The sequence below is a fragment of the Pogona vitticeps genome, chromosome 5 (genome assembly GCF_051106095.1).
Source record: "Pogona vitticeps strain Pit_001003342236 chromosome 5, PviZW2.1, whole genome shotgun sequence".
NCBI classification, from domain to species: Eukaryota; Metazoa; Chordata; class Lepidosauria; order Squamata; family Agamidae; genus Pogona; species Pogona vitticeps.
The window spans coordinates 137523190-137542208 of record NC_135787.1 but is presented as its reverse complement, the minus strand read 5'-3'; the positions used below and the strand labels follow the sequence as shown (position 1 = coordinate 137542208).

Genomic DNA, 19019 nt, shown 5'->3' with positions numbered 1-19019 from the left:
AGAATCTGTTTTTATCAGCAAGCAGCGCTTTACCTCCAGAAGAGGACCATTTTCCTCAGCCTGATCAGCAGAGGCAGCTGTCCCAGACTGAGTAGCCATGGCAACAGGCTCCCTCTGTGACACTGAGCCTTGCTCTTTCTGGACACAGAACACAGCTTTTGGCTTGGTCCCACTAGAATTCTGAGGCACCATTCCTTTTAGCTGCTTTAATTTCTCACACTCTGAGATTAGATGACCCTTTCCCTGACAGAAATAGCATTTTCTGGTATATTTTGATTCTCTCTCATCTTGTTTTGGTTTTCCCTCCAAATTCTGAGGGCTTGGTTTCATGCCTGAGGGCTTCCCTTCACCATGGGCCCCTCCCCCTTGCTGGCTTTTCCCTGGTCCCTGAGAGTACTTGCTGTAGGTTTCTTTGGGTTTACCTACATATTTCCCCTCACCCAAGGGCTTTCTTATTTGCGAGATAAAATCCGCGATCTCTGCGGCTTGTGCCACAGATTTTGGTTTCCTTTCCCTAACCTGGAATTTCAATTCCCCATGCAGAACTGAATAGAACTGTTCCAGGGCTATCAAGTCTTTAAGCTGCTCATAGGTCTCTATTCCCTCCTGCGATAGCCATTTCTCAAGCAGCCTCACCAATTGGGCCCCCACTTGGGTAAAAGTTTGTTCTGGTTTTTTAGTGAGGGACCTGAACCTTTGTCTCAGCTGCTCTGCATTTATCCCATGTCTTGCAAACACCAGTTTTTTAAACTCTGCAAAATCTTTCATCCGTTCCTCAGGCATCTCGGCATAAACCTCAGCCAGGCTACCACTGATTAAAGACCGCATGATGGTCATCTTCTCAGTTTCCCTCACTGAGAAGTCCACAAACGCTCTTTCCACTAAGGAAAAGAACACCTCAGGACAATCTCCCTTGTGGTACACAGGGAATTTCTTCAGGTCAGCCTTAGACAGTTGGCCTCCCTCAGAATCCCTATTATTATTATTGTTCTGGTTCATCAGTTCCAGTTTTCTTAATTCAAACGCCATCTTCTCTCTCTCCATTCTTTCTTCTCTCTCCATTCTCTCTCTCTCTCGCTCTAATTCAAATTGCCTTTGTTTCTCCCTTTCCTCCCTTCTTTCTCTCTCTAATCTTTCCTCCATTTCCCTCACCCTCAGTTCATGCTGTTGGGCTAGGAGTATTTTCCTGAGTTCTGGGTCCTGCTCTCCTGTGCTGTCACCCTGCACTGAGCCAAATTCATCCTCAGAACCTTGGTCAATCTGGGGGTCTTTCACTTCACTCATGTCTGCTACTTGGCTTCGAGTCAAGGGCATAACCCCCCTCAGAACAGGCTGCTTTAAAAAGTCAAGCCTCAAAATAAAACGACCACTTTTTTTCCTTCTTGCCTCAGAACCAGCTCTCCCCAGAGATTGCTGCTGTTCTTCAGCACTAAAGTTGCAACAGTATCGAGTCAGAGCCTACCCCCCTCTGCTGGGCCTCTCAGCTGGCAAGCTAGCTCACTGTTGCTACGCAGATTTGCCTCAGCTTTTCCCGCCAAAACTAGGCTGCCTCAGAGCACCTAAATCTAAGTCTCCCCAGTTGGCACGTTCTTCTACTAGTGCACCTCCCCGTGAGGTACACCTAGAAGATTACCTACGCGCCTCAGACTGTCCCTGACTAGACCCCCCTTGCTCTGGGCACACCTGCCAAGGCTTTGCTGGACCGCTGGACAACTGGACCAGTCGTATCCCACACGCTGGACACCAATCAATGTGACAAACCCAGACCTACTGGGATCTATCACACAGTTACTAAGCTGCCACCAACCATTCCCTATAATAAGTCACACAGACCAGGGATGGATTTTTAAACAATAAAAGAATAAGGTTTATTTTAAATACAAACAGGGTAAATAAAACAATCAGGTGAATAAAATAAAGTAACGTGGCTTATTCTCACACACACAAGCATACAGTCTGGTTCACCTAGAACCTTTAACTTAAAGCACAGACCCTGAACCCATCAGTTCTGGCTAACCAACAGACCCCTGAACCTTTCAGGCTGGTACTCTGACACACAGTAGTACCCTGTCAGACACCCAGACTCCCACAACAGCTTCTTCTCCCCAGCTGCTGCTTCGTCCCAACCCAGTGTCTCACAGTCTGTCTCGGCATCTCCTCTTCACCACACAGGCATCACATATTTATACAGTACAGCCCCTCCTCCTGATGTCCCGCCTTCCACTCCCCATAGGATGGAACTTTCCCTCCAAACCCATGACAGACAGGTAACATCAGTGCTGTTATGTAACAGTCTCCATATGCAGCATAACATCACGGCAACTCAAATGTTGGGTTATGTCTCTTCCTGCATAAGAAACTAGGGTATCTGAACTGCGACTCAAACAGCTGATCCTAGGAATCCTATACGATAAACTACCAAGGCCTGGTGTTTCCTTTTGCTGTAGAGTCACACTTATAATACCCAGATTGCAGTTCCTTAATTCAACCAGAGCAGCTGACCTGAGGAATCAATGTACAATTGTGGTTTCAGACTTAATTTATTCTACCGAAGTATTCATCCCACCAGGTGGTGAATCACTGCAGATGTTCCCTCTTGTTTGGCCTATCCACTATATAACCACTCTCCCATTTTTTATTGCCTTTGTTTCTTGCTTGCCTCTTGGGCAGCCTGATCCCCAGCCAGGTATGAACCCTTTCATCCACCTCTGAACTACTGTGCCTCAGTTTGCCTTCTGTGTTAGTTTAGTGCAACAGACCCGAAGCAGTGCATCTCTGATTCAGGCATGACATTCCCGCTCATTCCCCTACACAGACATCATAGCCATCAGTTCTGTGCAGATGACGATTAGCTTCTGTAGAACATAACACCTTCCTGTACATTTTCTTGTTTAGGAAATAAAGCAGTGCCAAGACATCTCAGTAAGTATGTACACTACAAAGAGGTGCATCTTAATGTAAGTTGAAGAGGTCACTTACTGGAGCCTTTTATTAATACGTTGGCAATGGATCACTGAAACATTTAAACAGAGTTTAAGCCATGAAAAAAACAGTGTTGAAAATAGGAACGCATTAAATAAATAGTATTTCTTCCCAAAGGAATTATACCCTTCCTTAAATGACAGTTATTTTAAGGAGCGCACTTCCAGTTGAAACAATGTCTACAACAAATAATGTCATGGCTACACAGAACATAATGAATTATTACAGTCACTTAGTTTCATCATTGCTCTTATTTCTGAAACACTGCCCTTAAAATTTAACTCAGTATGCAGCATCCATTCCTACATGTATATATTCCTTTTTTTTCCATTCATTCAGCTATAGTTTATACTGTACACTTGTTTGTATGTATCTTGATAAAATAAGCGTGTGGCTTTTGCTTGCATTACCAAATGTTATCGCTTACAACAACTGTCATCAAAAAAGGACTGTCATGAGATTCATTAAATCCAAGCTCTTTGTTTTAAGCACAGCAGAGTGATCCAAAATAAATGATTGCAGAAAGCACAGTTTTCAAGTAAGAGCAACAATTTTTCCTGAACATAGGGAAGCAGAAAGCATCCTGAAAACTCCATTCAATATTTGTGATAATGTTTTCAATTCTTACATGTTAGTGGTGCACCAATTTATTTGGCAATATAATCACCAAGCATTGACAAAGGAGAATCTACTCAAGGCAGACTATAACTCCCCCAATCACATTGCAGCAGAACCATCATGTCCTTAGTGAAGGCATCCACTGCTTGCCCACAAGTAAAACTCGCAGTGCTGGTTAGTACCTTATGGTCCTTGAGCAACTATGTCCAATGACCCCCAGGCACAGCTAAATTGATAAGCATGTAGGCTGAAGGAGATTAGCTGATGTAGGCAGTCCAACCATAAACACAAAGCTCCATTCAGACAGTACTTTGGATCACAGACAATGATTAACAATCCTCCATTTGCCAGAGAAAACAGGGCAAGACGAAGAAGGAAAGAGTGTTGCTCCCTTCACAACAATACACATACTACTTTAAGCAAGATCATAGAAGACTACAGTGTGTTCTGATTGACACCTCCACAAGAATCAGCAAAACATCAGGAATAGGAGCCGCATGCTCAAACACAACCTCTTGAAAATATATACTGTAGGTCATCTCCAAAAGCAATGGATCAAGACTCTGGAACTCCATTTCCACAGCACAACACTACCAACACACTTTCAAGAGCCTCTAAAATTAAGGACAGACACTGTAGATGTGGAAGGAAGGCAATGTCTGTCTCCCCCAAGGAGAAATGCTTTCTGGTCACACAGAATCTTTGTACTCACAATTAGACATGAGGGCATTTGTATTCGTATATGAATACGAATATCCCCACGCAGCTGGACTTAATGAGGGTCTGTCCCCCGGGGCCGGACTGTCCAGTCACACATTCTGCTGTGATCCTGGTCCCACTCATCCTTCCAATCACGCCCTTCCAAATTAAAAGCAAGAAGGTAGAGTTGGTAGTTGAAGAGCTGACAACACTTCTGTGCTCTGTTAGTATAGTATCTGGAAATGCCTGACTACATGACTACGTTTTTAGATGTCTCTTGAAAAACCCCAGTGAAAGGGCCAGCCTGATCTAGAGTGGGAGTTTATTCCAAAGATGGGGTGCAACCGTGGAGAAGCCCCAGTTCCTGGGCTTCTCTTTCTAGGCCTCTCTCAGGGTCAGTGATCTCAACCATCCGGACTGGGATGATCAAGTGGGCCAGGTGGATCTCACTGGAAGAAAGTGTTATGCCAGGTATCAAGGTCCCAAACCATTTAGGGCTTTATATTGTATGTCAGTGTCACCTTGTATGTGGGGGGAAAAAACACTTCTTTAGACTCCTATTTTCATAGCAAATATTCAAGCTCATTATCTGTGAATTGGTTTTGACAGCTCCAATTACCTCACTGGTTTCATCACCTTTCCTTTAAAAAAGCAAGAGGTATTTTAATGAAAGGAAAATCTGCAGACCTTTACCTCTGTGAACCAAAGTATATTAGTATAATCAGTAAACCATGAAGAGAGAAGCTTCATAAACAGAAGTACACTCATGTTGCCAATGTAGAACAGATAGCAAAGGAAAAAGAATTTCCCTGTCCAAAATGAATACGCTCAGTAAACCTATATTTTTATTTAGCAAGCAAATAACCAAGTTTTCAATAGCACAATATATTTAAGGGCCTCTCCACTCTGGTGTTATCAAGAAATTAAGCAGATCATTCATTGTGATCCAAAATGAGTACTACAGGATTTTGATGGGTTAAGGGGAATTTTTTTTTAAATCTGCCGTCATTCAGTCTAACTATTGACCTAGAAATCTGTGACAGCTAATTAAAATTAACCTAGAGCATATAAGGCAGTGAACTATGATTTTTCCCTTCTGAGTTACTAGATCATTATTGTGACATGTGATTCATAAGATCCTAATGAATGCCTGGCACTGTTCAGTTGATTGAAAGAGGTCTCTAAATGCCCTAGCTTTGCTCTCTGCTAAAGGCAGACAAAGAAAAGGATAGTTAATGGTTTTTAATATTGCCCTTAGATACAGAATTCAGCCTGTCTGGTACCATTCTTTGAAACTGCTGGGAGTCTCTACTAGCTAGACTTTCTACTGTCATTTTCACAGATGGAGGGTATGATTGACTGTGTTTTAATCATTTCATGGAATAACAAATCATTTCACCAACATCAAAAATAAACGTGGAAGATGCTTACAATTCATTAAGTCTGCTGAGCCATACTACAAAAAGCGATATATGAAAACATAGGCTTACACTGACACTTAAAAGTGAAGTATTCAAAGTAAAACCAAATCTTTACTTCAGCCTCAACTACAGAAAGAAAGCAGAACATGCCTAGAAGGGCCTTTCCATAGTTCCCACGTGCCTCTGCTACATACAAGACTGTGTGCCACTACCGAAATTATCAAAATGCTGTTTAATTCTGCTTGATATTTATCTCACTCTGAAAGTTGGATTAAAACCCTCATTGGTCAAAACTGCCATGGAAATCTAGTACTTGTGATGAAAAAGAAATGAACACAGCATTTTTATAACATTAATCCCTTAAGCAAAACAACACAATCTAGCGGTATCTCTTGAACTTTTTTGAATTCAGCAGTAAGCAGAGGGAACTTGATCCAGCTTAGGACCATAGTTTGGGACAGGCAAGGTGGCTTTAAATGAATGTGGAGGCATGATGGTATTTTGAAAGGAACTATGTTTTCCTCCTAAAACATAGTTTATGCTTCTCATACAGCTTACTGAAATAAAAAATGTGTTAACATACTAGCAGAACAGTGTAGTTATTCCTGCCATCATCATTCATTTGCACTAGTAATGAGAAACGGCCTGCGGTAAGTCCTGAACAGAGATGGGCATGAACTGCCAACCCAGTGATTTGTGCCATTCAACCTTCAGTGAAAGAAGTGTCAACACTTCCCAGCCCTGCCTCCTCTGGCAGGTGACCACTTAGAGGCAGTGCCTGGGGGAGATGAGACAGGGAAGTGAGGGCACTGTCTTAGAGTGGATTACCGCCAGAGGAGGTGGAGCTGGAAAGCACTGAACACCTGTTTGGCTGAAAAACAAACCAGCCAGGAACTGCCAGTTTGACAGTTCATGCCCATCTCCAGTTGTGAGGCAATATGCATTTTGTTTGCACCACCTCAGCTCAGAAGGAAACATAGTTTTCCATGTTTCTAAGTGCAATAACTTTAGGGAAAGTGAAAAGAGAAAGTGCCAGAGCAGGACTGCAGTTGAATGTTATGAAGACAAAAATCATGACTACAGAAGAATTACACAACTTTTGTGTTGACAATTAGGAAATTGAAATAGTTAGAGATTTTGTATCGCTTGATTCAGTCATCAATCCAAATGGAGACCGTGACCAAGAAATCAGAAGAAGACTGAGATTACGAAGGGCAGTAATAAAGGAATAGAAAATATCATCAAGTTGTAAGGAAGTGTCACTGGAGACCAAGACCAAAATCATCCATACTATTGTATTTCTGATCATCCTACATGGGTGTGAAAGCTGGACAAAAAAGAAAGCTGACAGGAAAATAGGTGATTCGTTTGAAGCATGGTGCTGGAGGACAGCTGTGTGGATATGCTGGACTGCCAGAAGGACAAAGCAAGTGGGTCCTACATCAAATCATGCTTGAACTATTTCTGAAGGCAAAATGTTGAAACTGAGGTTGTCCTACTATGGGTGCATCATAAGAAGCCGGCATTCTCTCAAAAAGACAATAATGCCGGGAAATATGGAAGTCAGCAGGAAAAGAGGAAGATCAATTATGAGATGGATTGATATTTTGATGGAGATTGCTCATTCGTAGGCTTGCCAGATGTGACTTGACAGTACATAACAATAACAAACTACAAAGTGATGCATTTCCTCTAGAGTAGTCTGTTGACAGACACACACCATTAGTGGGGAGGACTGCATGGAAAGTATGAAGCAATTAATACATTTCCTCTCATGGTAAGTATTCTCCCCCACGGCAATTAAAATTTAAAAAATCTAATTGGGGGCTGCAGTGCATAGGAAGAGGAAGATGAACACGTTCCATATGCATTGTCTCAGATGCATTTTTGGTATCACCTGGCAGGACAAAGTTTCAAATAGAGTAGTCCTAGAATAAACTGGAATTTTTAGTTGTAAACATTACTGAAACAGCAACATCTACATTGGCTTGGGCATGTCATGAGAATGGCTGATGGCTGATTCCAAAAGATCTCCTGTATGGATAATTAGTGCAGGAAAATCACCTCAGAGGGAGACCACAGATGCGACACAAGGATATCTGCAAGCAGGATCTGAAGGCCTTAGGAATGGACCTCAACAGATCGGAAATTTTGACATCTGAGCACTCAGCCTGGATGCAGACAGCAGCATGGCATTTCCCAATTTGAAAAGACACTTGTTCAGCAGGCTGAGGCAAAGAGGCAGTCTTGAAACCAGCAAAATCAGGGGGCTGGACAGGGAACAGATTGTATTTGTCTTCAGTGTGGAAGGGATTGTCACTCTTGAATTGGCCTTCTCATTCACACTAGATGCTGTTCCAAGTACTCTATTCAGAGCATGTTACAATAGTCTCTCGAGACTGAAGAATGCCTAATCTAAAATCCTAATCTAATCTAAAAGAGTCCATAATGTCATTTATGGAAAGAGTTAAATTACTAAGAGGGGTTTCTTAGAAGATTTTTTCTTCTACATGCAAATGATCTACATCAACTCCTATCACAGTTTTGCATGAAGTGTGGTGAGGTGCAAAGAAATCTTCAAGATAGACCCCAATCTTCACTATGAAAATCACAATCATATTGCTAGATAAATGCAGGATACAGATGAATAGTTAGAATACTTATTGGGATGGGGAAATATGCATATGGCTCTGGAAAGCAGAAATCTTTTGTATATTTGGCAGAGAAAAAGCACTTGAGATCTGAGAAAAGGGAATCTTTTTGACCTAATATTCCTCCTTATAGGAAGTGACCCTTCTGACTGCTTTCCGTCTTCTACTTCCCAAGAATCTCCTAGAATATTAAATTCTTACATTCATTATAGTACCTTTACCCTTAGGCAGAACATTTTTTAACCTGCCGAGATGGACTCAGATTGAGATTGAGAATTTTAACTTTAGAAACCTATCACACATCCTTTAGTGTCCCAGGCCTACCTTAATCAAGGCTTTCTGCAGTAGATTAAATCACCAATGTTAGTACAGGGCAAATGGGTTTCGGATGGTGTCCTTATATGTCTTTTCAAAAAGAATATTGCTATGGGTCAGAGTCCTGAAAAATGCACAATTTAGGGCTACCAAACCATGACCTGATTCCCAAATGGAAATAATTCCAGGGAGGAATTCTGTGCAACCCACACTGAGGCCATTGGGTCTGTTCACAGCCAGTGACCCTTAACAGGAACAGAACTCTGAAACAACAGCAGTATTCCACCTTCATTACTCTCCTGGGACTTGGGCAAGTATAGAACATCTGAAGTTAAAGAGAGCAAATGTTAGCAGCGCTCAAAAACATCTATAAATAACATGCTTGCAATGCAATAGACAACATCGTACAGAGAGCAAAACAAAGTAATTAAAATTACCAAAAAAAGAGAGCTGATGACAAGTATTAAAACTCATTAATTTCACATGTAAAGCTCCAGTGCACAAACTATGAAAAGCTCTTGACTTCTTGCCAATATGAGCATCATTTCCTCATTTTGTCTACACAACTGTAGATTTTACTCTCAGCAGGACTGACATGACATTTATCAGAGTACACGGTACATATTATCAGAGTGAAAAACCGGTATTTCATGCCCTGCAGAAAAAACAAATTATTTCTAGTTTAAAGCGCAGATATCATTTACAATGATCTTTTGTGTAATAAAACAACAAACATTTTCATTAAAGATCCAGCTGCATCAGATAACAAACCACACAGATTATATTCTCAATCTGCCCCCCCCCACAACTGTGGGCAGAGAAGGAGAAGGAGGAGGCAGTTGTAGGAACAAGCAGGGAAGTGATGGAAGTAGCAGGAAGGGGGCAGGCGGGCATCCCATTTTGCTGAAGCATTTGAAACGCCAATGTGGGAAACTTCTGCATAAAGGCTGTAGCTGCATTCTGTTCCAGTGATGTGCGTACACTCCTGGCAGGAAGTGGCAGCTGCCAGCAGGCCAGCAGGCCACCAGGCTGCCAGCAGGCCAGCAGGCCACCAGGCCCTTATTCTGCCCTTTCGCTTAGAGGTAAAGCATAAGATCAAAGAGTTATTTTAGCTAATCCTAGTTACGATTAAGTAATTAGTATCTTATCTGTCTCTCTCATGACATACTATGTAATCATGCTAAGTAAATAAAAGAGCTCTCATGGCGTTGCCAGTAGGCTCCGCTGGCTCGGACATCTGCTGTCAACTCCCTTGTTCTCTCTCTAAGGCAATTAGCCTTCCTTTGTTCCGTGATCACCCACACACCAAAAGGAAAAAAGTTTGGCATTTTGTTTTGCTTCCTCAAAACAAGATTGCTGAACCAAGTCATGAACCAAACTGACAAACCAGCCTGGTTCATCAGTTTTTCTGGTTCACAATTCAGTTTGTGCACATCTCTACTGAGAATATCTGGGAATGGAGCTCTAATCTAGCCCTAAATTTATCCATAATATTCAGGCTACTTGCAGGCTGTGCTCCATGTTCCTTTATCCCACTACCAGCTGGGCCTTTACTCTCTTTCAGAAATCAGTCAGTGTTCTCAGAATGAAAAGAGCTAGAGCACTTAGACTCATAAGTAACATTTCCATGATTAAAATGCTTCACGGACATTTTCAGATGAAAAGAATCATCTATATGTATCATATATGGATATGTGTCCATTCAAAATAAATTCTCTTCATCTCCAAGCAAAATTTATTTCCCATTATGTGTGTATAAAATTCCAATCTTAGGGTGTCCCAGTTAGATCTCAAAACAGTGTCAGTTTTAAAAATAAAATCAAGATATAAAGGAACACTAAAACATGAATTCCCAGCTCTTAATTTGTTTAAGCTTTGGGACTAAATCCAACTATTTATATGAACTACAGTAAACCCACTAAATCAATGGGAGTCACATATTGTTGACTCATCATTCACTGATTGATTCAATGGGTCTAATTCTACTTGAACGTAGCAATTGGATTTAGGCCTTAGGCACAAGGCAGTCACACAGAGAGGAAGCTCAGGCATCGAAGCCATAACACTTAGAAGCAGAACTCCAAAATCTATAATAACACTTTTCAGATTGTCTATTATTAAAGTTCTACCTCTGTTTTTCTAAAAACAAACAACTTATCCATTTATAAGGCAATCCCATGAAGTTCCTTAAATATAACACAAATTGAGGGCTATCACAAACTCTGAAACTAGATATCTTCAAATCACTGAACAACAGTATTTTAGGACTATTCCCAGTCATGGCTAACAGTGGAACCCTTTTCATTTATGCCATAAGGCAACGACGGGAATGCAGACATCTCCACACTAGAGAAAAACAGAGCTGGGAGAAAGACAGGATCTTATAGCCACGTCTTTAACTGGACGTAAGGAATGTGAAGAGCAACATATGCAGCACTTTCCACAGCCAATTAGGCAACTTGTGTACAGTACTGCCAAATGTTGCTGAACTGTAACACAGTCCTACTTAGCACAGCCAATGGTAAGGAATGATTGCAGTCCAACATTATTTGAAGGTCCACACACTGCCCAGTCTTGTTCTTTTCTAACCATTTGATATGAAGACAGAACTACTTCAAGCTCAGCGGTAGATTTAGTCTTCCTGGGTTTTTTTTGCTTCAGGCTAGCACAGGTAATACTAATACACCAGCTTTAACATCCTGGATCATATTTACTATATTGCTCAGATCACTACTGTAATGTCAACAGTTATCAAGGAAGCTTGGAAACACTTCCAACAAATGTCAACTGAGTTAGGAAATAATACCTGATAACCACTTTTTGTATTGTGGGGTATTTATCCATCTTTGGATTCCTTTTAAAAAACCCACCAAGCTGAACTCCTTAGTAAAACAGCAGCATTATTAATCACTAATAAAATCATGGGTACAGATCGACAGCACAGAGATGTGCCCTTACATTCCGTCACAACAGCATACCAACCAATGTCTTCCACCAAATAGCACGGAAAATATTTTCTCAAACTAAATGTTTCCGTATCCGATTTCTCACATTGATACATTATGGAAAGTTAGAGTCACAACACCAAATCGAGATGAAGTCTCTAGAGTCACCAACAACACTGTCCCAGAACTGGCCTAGTTAGAGAACCTTCTGACCTAGTTAGAGAATGAAAGCTTTCTCAGTCCTGAGGCAGCAAAATGTATCTCTATTCTATAACACTTTGCTTAAGTGGTTTTGATCTGGATCCATTGCTCTGATCTTAACCTTGACCATCAAAATAAAAGCAATATGCCACATGCAGAAAATATTGACATGATTAAAAGCATACAGTCATGTGGCTCTCATACCAAGCTTTCTCACCAGAAAAAGAAAGTGTCATGTACTAAACAAATCATGCAGATTGAAAAAGAAAAGCACAATTCATGGCTGCTGGGAAACTCCCAAATAGATAACCTTTCAATGCTCAGAAGTACCTCACAAACAACAGAGACAGTCATTTTTATGGCAAATAAAATTAATATTTTTTTAAAAAATCATAAAAGCATTCCTGAATAAAAGATGGCATTGACAATCAGCCAATCTTATTTAGTCATCCTCACAAAGAGAAACACACATAAAATAAATTTCCTTGATTTATCCAGTTCATATGTTACCAGTAATATTTCCATGATGCATGTGAAAGGTTTTCACTCAAAATTAGTGGCATACATTTTCTTTTTTTTAAAAAATTACATGGTAACAAAAGGAAAGCATGTTCAATTATATAATATAATTGATTCCTTTTTACCTCTATGATCTTGTCATTAACTTGCAGACCCTCTGCCTTGTCTGCAGGCCCATTTTCCATGATTCTGGACACATAAATTCCTTCAACAGATTCCACTTGGCTGCCCTAGACAGAAGCACAGTGTTTAAAAGTGCATTTTTACATTAGTGTTTCTAGAGCATTATTAAACCCTGTGATACAGTTTTGAGATGCGCCATTCTTTTTCTGGTTACAAATCACAGGGGATTTTAAACACAACCTACAGAACATTATGCATCACACTGACATTTGTCAACTATATTATGAAATTTGACAAAAATTATCAGTATCCTGTCATTCTTATTCATGTGACTGTCTATAAAACTGCAGTCTGAGACAGGTGCAGATAGATTATATTTTAAACAAGGCCATAATTAGAATGTGTGTTCTTGAAAGAATTGCATATTTAAAACATGATGCACTGCTTCAGGAGTATGCATCTCCAAAACATCCCTCTCTGTTTTCCCCTACATAAAAGACTGTGCACAGGAGTTTTGGGGCATAGGGAAAAACCTGCAAAGTGCTATGTTAACATAATTCATACACCTAGCATGTGCAATTATGTCATATTAGCCAAAAACTTATTGCTTTGCATAATAAATCACACCAAAATAGGCTCACTAAATCATTTGGAATTAGATGAATCAACTCTTCCATAAGTTTCCTTGTTTCAAATAGGCTCACTCTGCAACTAACTGTGCTAAAGTAAGGTGGGCTCATTTGAATCAGTGGAATGTAAGGTTGACTCATTAAATCCTTACTAGTTCAACAGGCCTACTCTAGAGTGTTTTATTATATTAAACAACAGGATTTTGACCATCGTGTCTGTCTATATACCATGAGATAATGGATAGATATGAGCCCTCTTCATCCATGAACAAGTTAACCTCATCCTTTCCATTCTGTATTCCAAATATGTGGACCTAATTATGAAGAAGAGAGCTTTCTCTATTGTGGGGGCTCTCCCCATTATTAGAACTGTTATGGGCCAAAGTCCATTTCCTAATTTAGTCTCTGGCAAGGAATCAGGCAAGACGCAGCCAGTTGAACCAAAGTCCAATTTTATTGAGAATAAGCAATACAAAGTCAGCTGGGACTTCTCTTAAAAGCAGAGAAGCCCACGAAAATACAGTGTACAGATATTTTATAATATAACAAACAAAGAACCATAAAGTCCTACAATTCTACTGGTCAGCTTCTCCTAAAATTAGGATCTTGCCCCCAATTGGGTAATGATGCCAAGAATTACAAAGTTATTGGTCCACTATAGATATGCATAAGGTGCCCCAACTCCCCTTTGGCCTGCCCCAGAGATGCACCTAAAAGTCTGAAGGAAATGGTATTCCATGTTTCCTTATCTATTGATATGTTTATGTTTCTTTCCTGGGCCTGAATGTATGGCCTTCAACCTCTGGCTTCCTGCTGTTTTTGTGTTTTGACTATCTCTACTCTGTTTCTGGTGACATTTCTAAGCCTGGCCATCTGCTAAATCAAAGGTGAGTGGGCAGAAGGTGAGAAACAAGAGAAACTCTATACTACCCGTGAATGCCTTGCTCTAGCTAATGTCTTTCCCCTTGAGTTCCGAAATATTAAGATATTTCGATATTTAAGATATTAAAATATTGAGTTCCGAAGTTAAGATATATTATGCCAACACATAAAAGTCACTCTTCTTTTTTTTTATTTAGCTGTCCACATGCAAGAGCTGGGAGATAGTGGGTAGAGCTAGCTTGTTCCTTCTGCTTTTGGGTTAGGATTAGAGATGGGCACAAACCGCCAAGATGGCAGTTTATCTTGGTTCGTGGTTCCTAGAAGTTTACAAACCACAAACCACAAAGTTACAATTTTCTCTGAACAATCTACCAATCAAATTGTTAGCTCATTCGGGCTTTGGGTGTGTGTGTAAAAAACAACAACCTGGTTTGGTCCTTGCCCTCACAATCTGCCTCCCACCACCTTCCCATTGCCTCCCTACCTTTTCTTGATGCTGTATCATCATCCTCCACCGCAGCAGCCATGACCATCTTGAGAGGTCCCTGCTCTGGCAGGCCAGCCTGTCTCTGTCCATTTCCCTGCCTCTCAGCTAGGAGGCAGGGACATGTGCAGATGGCCCTTGGCCACTTGAAAGGCCAGCTAACTTAATTTTTTTAAAAGTTAGCTAGCCTGTCAACTGGCCTGGGGCCATCTGCACATGCCCCCGCTTACCAACTGAGAGGTAAGGGAGACATGTGTAACAGCTCCATGTGTAATAGCCATAAGTTTTACTTAGTGTTGAAATGGACCTAGCAATTCCTTTGGTAAGAACAAACACATATATAAAAATACTTCAGTAACTTTACTGCTTACCTGGTTAGCTAGTCCTCCAACAATATTAAATCCCAGTGCATTTTTTTCTCTGTGCAGCATGATGGTTAAGCACTTCGGCTGTACTCCCTAGGAAGAAAGAACAAAATATTGCTTGTTAGATATATAAACTGTATATACACAGTATATAACACCAGAATTATAGAATTACAGACTAATGGGATTGGAAGGGACATATGCAGCCATCAAACCAAAATCCCTGCTCAATGCGGAATCCAAATCAAAGTAAATCTAACAGATGGTCACCTAATTTGAATGCTTCCAGCGCTGGAGCACTCACCACTTCCCAAAGTAATTGTTGTCCATTGTTGTATTGATCTAAATGTCAGGACATTTTTCCTGATATTCAACCAAAATCTGGCTTCCACTAACTTGAGCCCGGTATTGTGTGGACTGCACTCCTGGATGATCGAGAACAGATCCTGACAATGATCTCTATTTGAATACTTTCAAATATTTGAAAACTGCTATTGTATCTCCCCTCAGTCTTCTTTTCTCAAGGATAAACATGCCCAGTTCTTTCAGTCTTTCCTCATAAGGAAATCCCTCATAGGGATTCTAGTCCCCTAATTATCCTTGTTGCCCTCCTCTGAAGTTATTGCAATTTGTCATCATCCTTCTTGAAGTATGGTGTCCAGAACTGGACACAATACTCAAGATGAGGCCTAACCAGAACCAAATAGAGGGGCAATAGTACTTCATGGGATTTGGAGAGTATACTTCTGTTAATGCAGCCTAAAACAGATTTGCCTTTTTTATATAGCCACATTGCCGTGTTGGTTCATATTCAGCTTTTGATCTAAAACAATTCCAAAATCCTTCTCACTCGTACTAGTACTGAGCCAAATATCTCCCATCTTGTAACTATGTGTTTATTGGGTTTTTTCCTATATGTAGAACTTTGCACTTATCCCTCTCTAATTTCATTCTATTATTTTCAGCCCAGCGCCCAAGCCTACTAAAATCTTTTTGAATTTTGTTTTGGAGGACAGAAACAATTCCCCAGTTTTGTGTCATCTGCAGATTTGATAAGTATCCCCTGCATCCCATCATCCAAGTCATTAATAAAAATGTTGAAGAGCACCAGGCCCAGAGCTGAGCCTTGTGTTACTTCACTTGTTCATCTCCTCCCAGTTTGAGAAGGAGCCATTGAGAAGCATTCTACCTGACAGTGTTTTATCCAGCCCAGACCTAGTTAGTCTGCTCATTGCAGTATCATAGGGCACTTTGTCAAAGCTTTGCTGAAGTTAAGATATATTATGCCTACAGCGTTCCCACTATCTACCAGGGAGGTCACCCAATCAAAAATGAGATAAGATTAGTCTGGCAGAATTTGCTCTTGATAATTCCATGTTGGCTTCTTGTTATCCCTGCAATTATTGCCAGGCTGAATAGTCTATAGCTCCCAGGTTCCTTAAAGATAAGGACAATGTTAGCCCCCCTCTAATCATTTCACTTCAAGCACTTTACACATTCTCCATGATTTTGAGAAAATAATATAGTGGTTCTGAGAGTTCTTCAGCCAGTCCCTTCAATACTCTTGAATGCAATTCATCTGGACCTGAAGGTCTGAACTTGTTGTTCAAAGTAAGAAGACATTCCTTGACTATTTATCACTCTCGAACTGCATTCCTGTCCCCTTCACTTGTAACAGTGGTGCCTTGACTTACGAACACCCTGACCTACAAACAATTTGATTTACGAACAGCTCCAGCTGCAAAATTTTGCTTTGATTTGCAGCTAGAGCTTTGACTAACAAACAAAAAAAGGCAGGGGGAAAAGGCGGGAGATTCAAAAAAAACTAACCATTGGTGGCGAAGAGGCTGCTTCTTTGTAGCTCTTTCTCCCCAATGGTTAACAAAAGGGAGGCTCTGCCTTCTAGGCTTCTGGTGCCACTGCCATCGCCACCATGGGAGACCTCCTGGGGGTCCCCCGCCACCACCAATCAGGGGAAGCCTACCGGGGAAGCTCTTGTTCTACCCCCCGGGAAAGTCTGAAGGCGGTGATCGGTGATGGCGTGGGATCCCCCAGGAGGTCTCCCATGGCAGCGGGGAAGCCCTGGGAGGCCTCCAAAGGTGGCGATCGGCAGTGGCGGAGGACCCCTGGGAGGCCTCCAGCAGTGGCGGGGAAGCCCTGGGAGGCCTCCGAAGTCAGCGATCAGTGGCGGCAGGGGACCCCTGCGAGGCTTCGGACCAGTAAGGTGCTGCTTTTTTACTTAAAAAAATGTTCTGGGTGGGTTTTCGAGGGTAGGTTTGGGCTGGGGGGGTATGTTTCTCTGTGTGTGTTTGTTTGTTTATTTGTTTGTTTGTTTTTGCAGTCCCAGCATGGGACTTGCTCCAATGTTTATTTTTGGATTTATTTATTTATTTATTTGCAATCCCAGTGTGGGACTTGCAGTGTTTTATTTTTATTTATTTATTTGTATTTTTTCTTCGGCCGGAACAGATTAATTGGATTTCAATGCATTCCTATGGGAAATGGTACTTCGACTTATGAACATTTTGACTTATGAACACCACTCCAATACGGATTAAGTGCATAAGTCAAGGCACCACTGTACTTCACCATTGCCTGACTTATAAAGGGCCTTTCAAACATGATGATGAAAAATGAAGACAGGAGAAATTAAACTATCCTATGCAAAATAAGCTTACTATGTTAAAGCCATCAAAATGTTTCTTTATTAAATCAAAGGGAAGCAATGCAATTTCAACCCAGAAGCTGTGCAGAATTTATTAATTTGTTTGAACACATGACATTATAACAATGCATGTACTTACTTGGAAGTAACTACGTATTAGTGTACAAAGCACAAGTTTTTAAGACTATATGAACTGCATCTGTGAAAATACAGATCAGACTTTAGAAGTGTTGTGATAAACTACTCGCCAAACTAAAAGCCACTAGTAGTTCTCTGAGCCAACATTTTACTGCAGCAATATGTATTCGTGATATCAGTGTTTTAACAGCCTGCTGCTGGCACCCTTTCCAACCATGTTTACAGAAAAAACACCAAGATCGAACTAATTAGCATCCTGATCCAAACATGCTTCTGTTCTGAATGATTCATGCAGACAGCTGTCAAGGCTGACTTTGCTTACATTTAAGTCCAAAATTCTCTACAAGGTCAGTTACCTATGTCCTAGGTTAGAGCCATGCTTACAACCAGATTTATGCATTACCTGTACTTGTTGTGTGCTGTCAAGTTGGAACCCACTTATGATCACCCTAACAGCATTTTCAAAGTTAGTGAGATATTTAAGGAGTGGTTTTACCAGTTCCACTCACCTAGTGAGTTTTCATGGCTCAACAGGGATTTGAACCCTGACTCCAGAGTCCTACTCCATCACTGTATCCACTATACCACACTGGGAACCATATATTACCTACTTAGAAGTAATCCCTAATGAGTGCAACAGGGCTTACTCTCAGGAAGGGGTAGATCAGAATTGAGGATTAGCTAAAGTAGACTTACTGATAAGTTATAACCATAGAACTTTAGTCAAAACTACTTTCCCCCATTGGTTTCAATGGGTCTGCTCTAAGAATGACTGTGTTGGACACCAACCCGCTCATTGTTTGGTCCACTACTCCAAGTATACACAGATCTACATGCCACATAAAGAGAAGTTTACAAATTCCCAATGCTTAGTGGAATACCTAAGAGATGCTACTCAAGTTTGTTCTTTTCATTCGTGAAGGCTTTCACGGCCGGGATCTAATGGTTGTTGTGGGTTTTTTGGGCTCTTTGGCCATGTTTTGAAGGTTGTTCTTCCTAACGTTTCGCCAGTCTCTGTGGCCTGCATCTTCAGAGGACAGCACTCTGTGCTCTGGTGTAGGTGGCTTGGGAGTGGAGTATTTATGGCACATAACAAATACTCCACTCCCAATCAAACTGCACCAGAGCACAGAGTGCTGTCCTCTGAAGATGCCGGCCACAGAGACTGGCGAAACATTAGGAAGAACAACCTTCAAAACACAGCCAAAGAGCCCGAAAAACCCACAACAACCATTTGTTCTTTTCCATTACTTTCCTTTTTGTCTACAGTAATCTTTCTACAAAACTTTTCTTTTTTTTATTAAACAAACATCCAACCTAAACAACATAAACCTAACACCACAATAAAATACAATTGCATAATACACCAGTGCTAAATGCAG

At 41.0% G+C, this 19019-nt stretch overlaps 1 protein-coding gene across 1 annotated transcript in view; it reads right to left on the bottom strand.

The window, feature by feature from the left end:
• PDZRN4 (PDZ domain containing ring finger 4) overlaps positions 1-19019 on the bottom strand; it is a 311285-nt gene that overhangs the window by 289720 nt on the left and 2546 nt on the right. The window contains exons 2-3 of the mRNA XM_073000473.2: positions 14841-14927; positions 12477-12581 (exon numbers count right to left, since the gene is read on the bottom strand). Of these exons, the coding sequence (XP_072856574.2) occupies positions 12477-12581; positions 14841-14927 (192 nt within the window). The remainder of the gene's footprint in view (positions 1-12476; positions 12582-14840; positions 14928-19019) is intronic.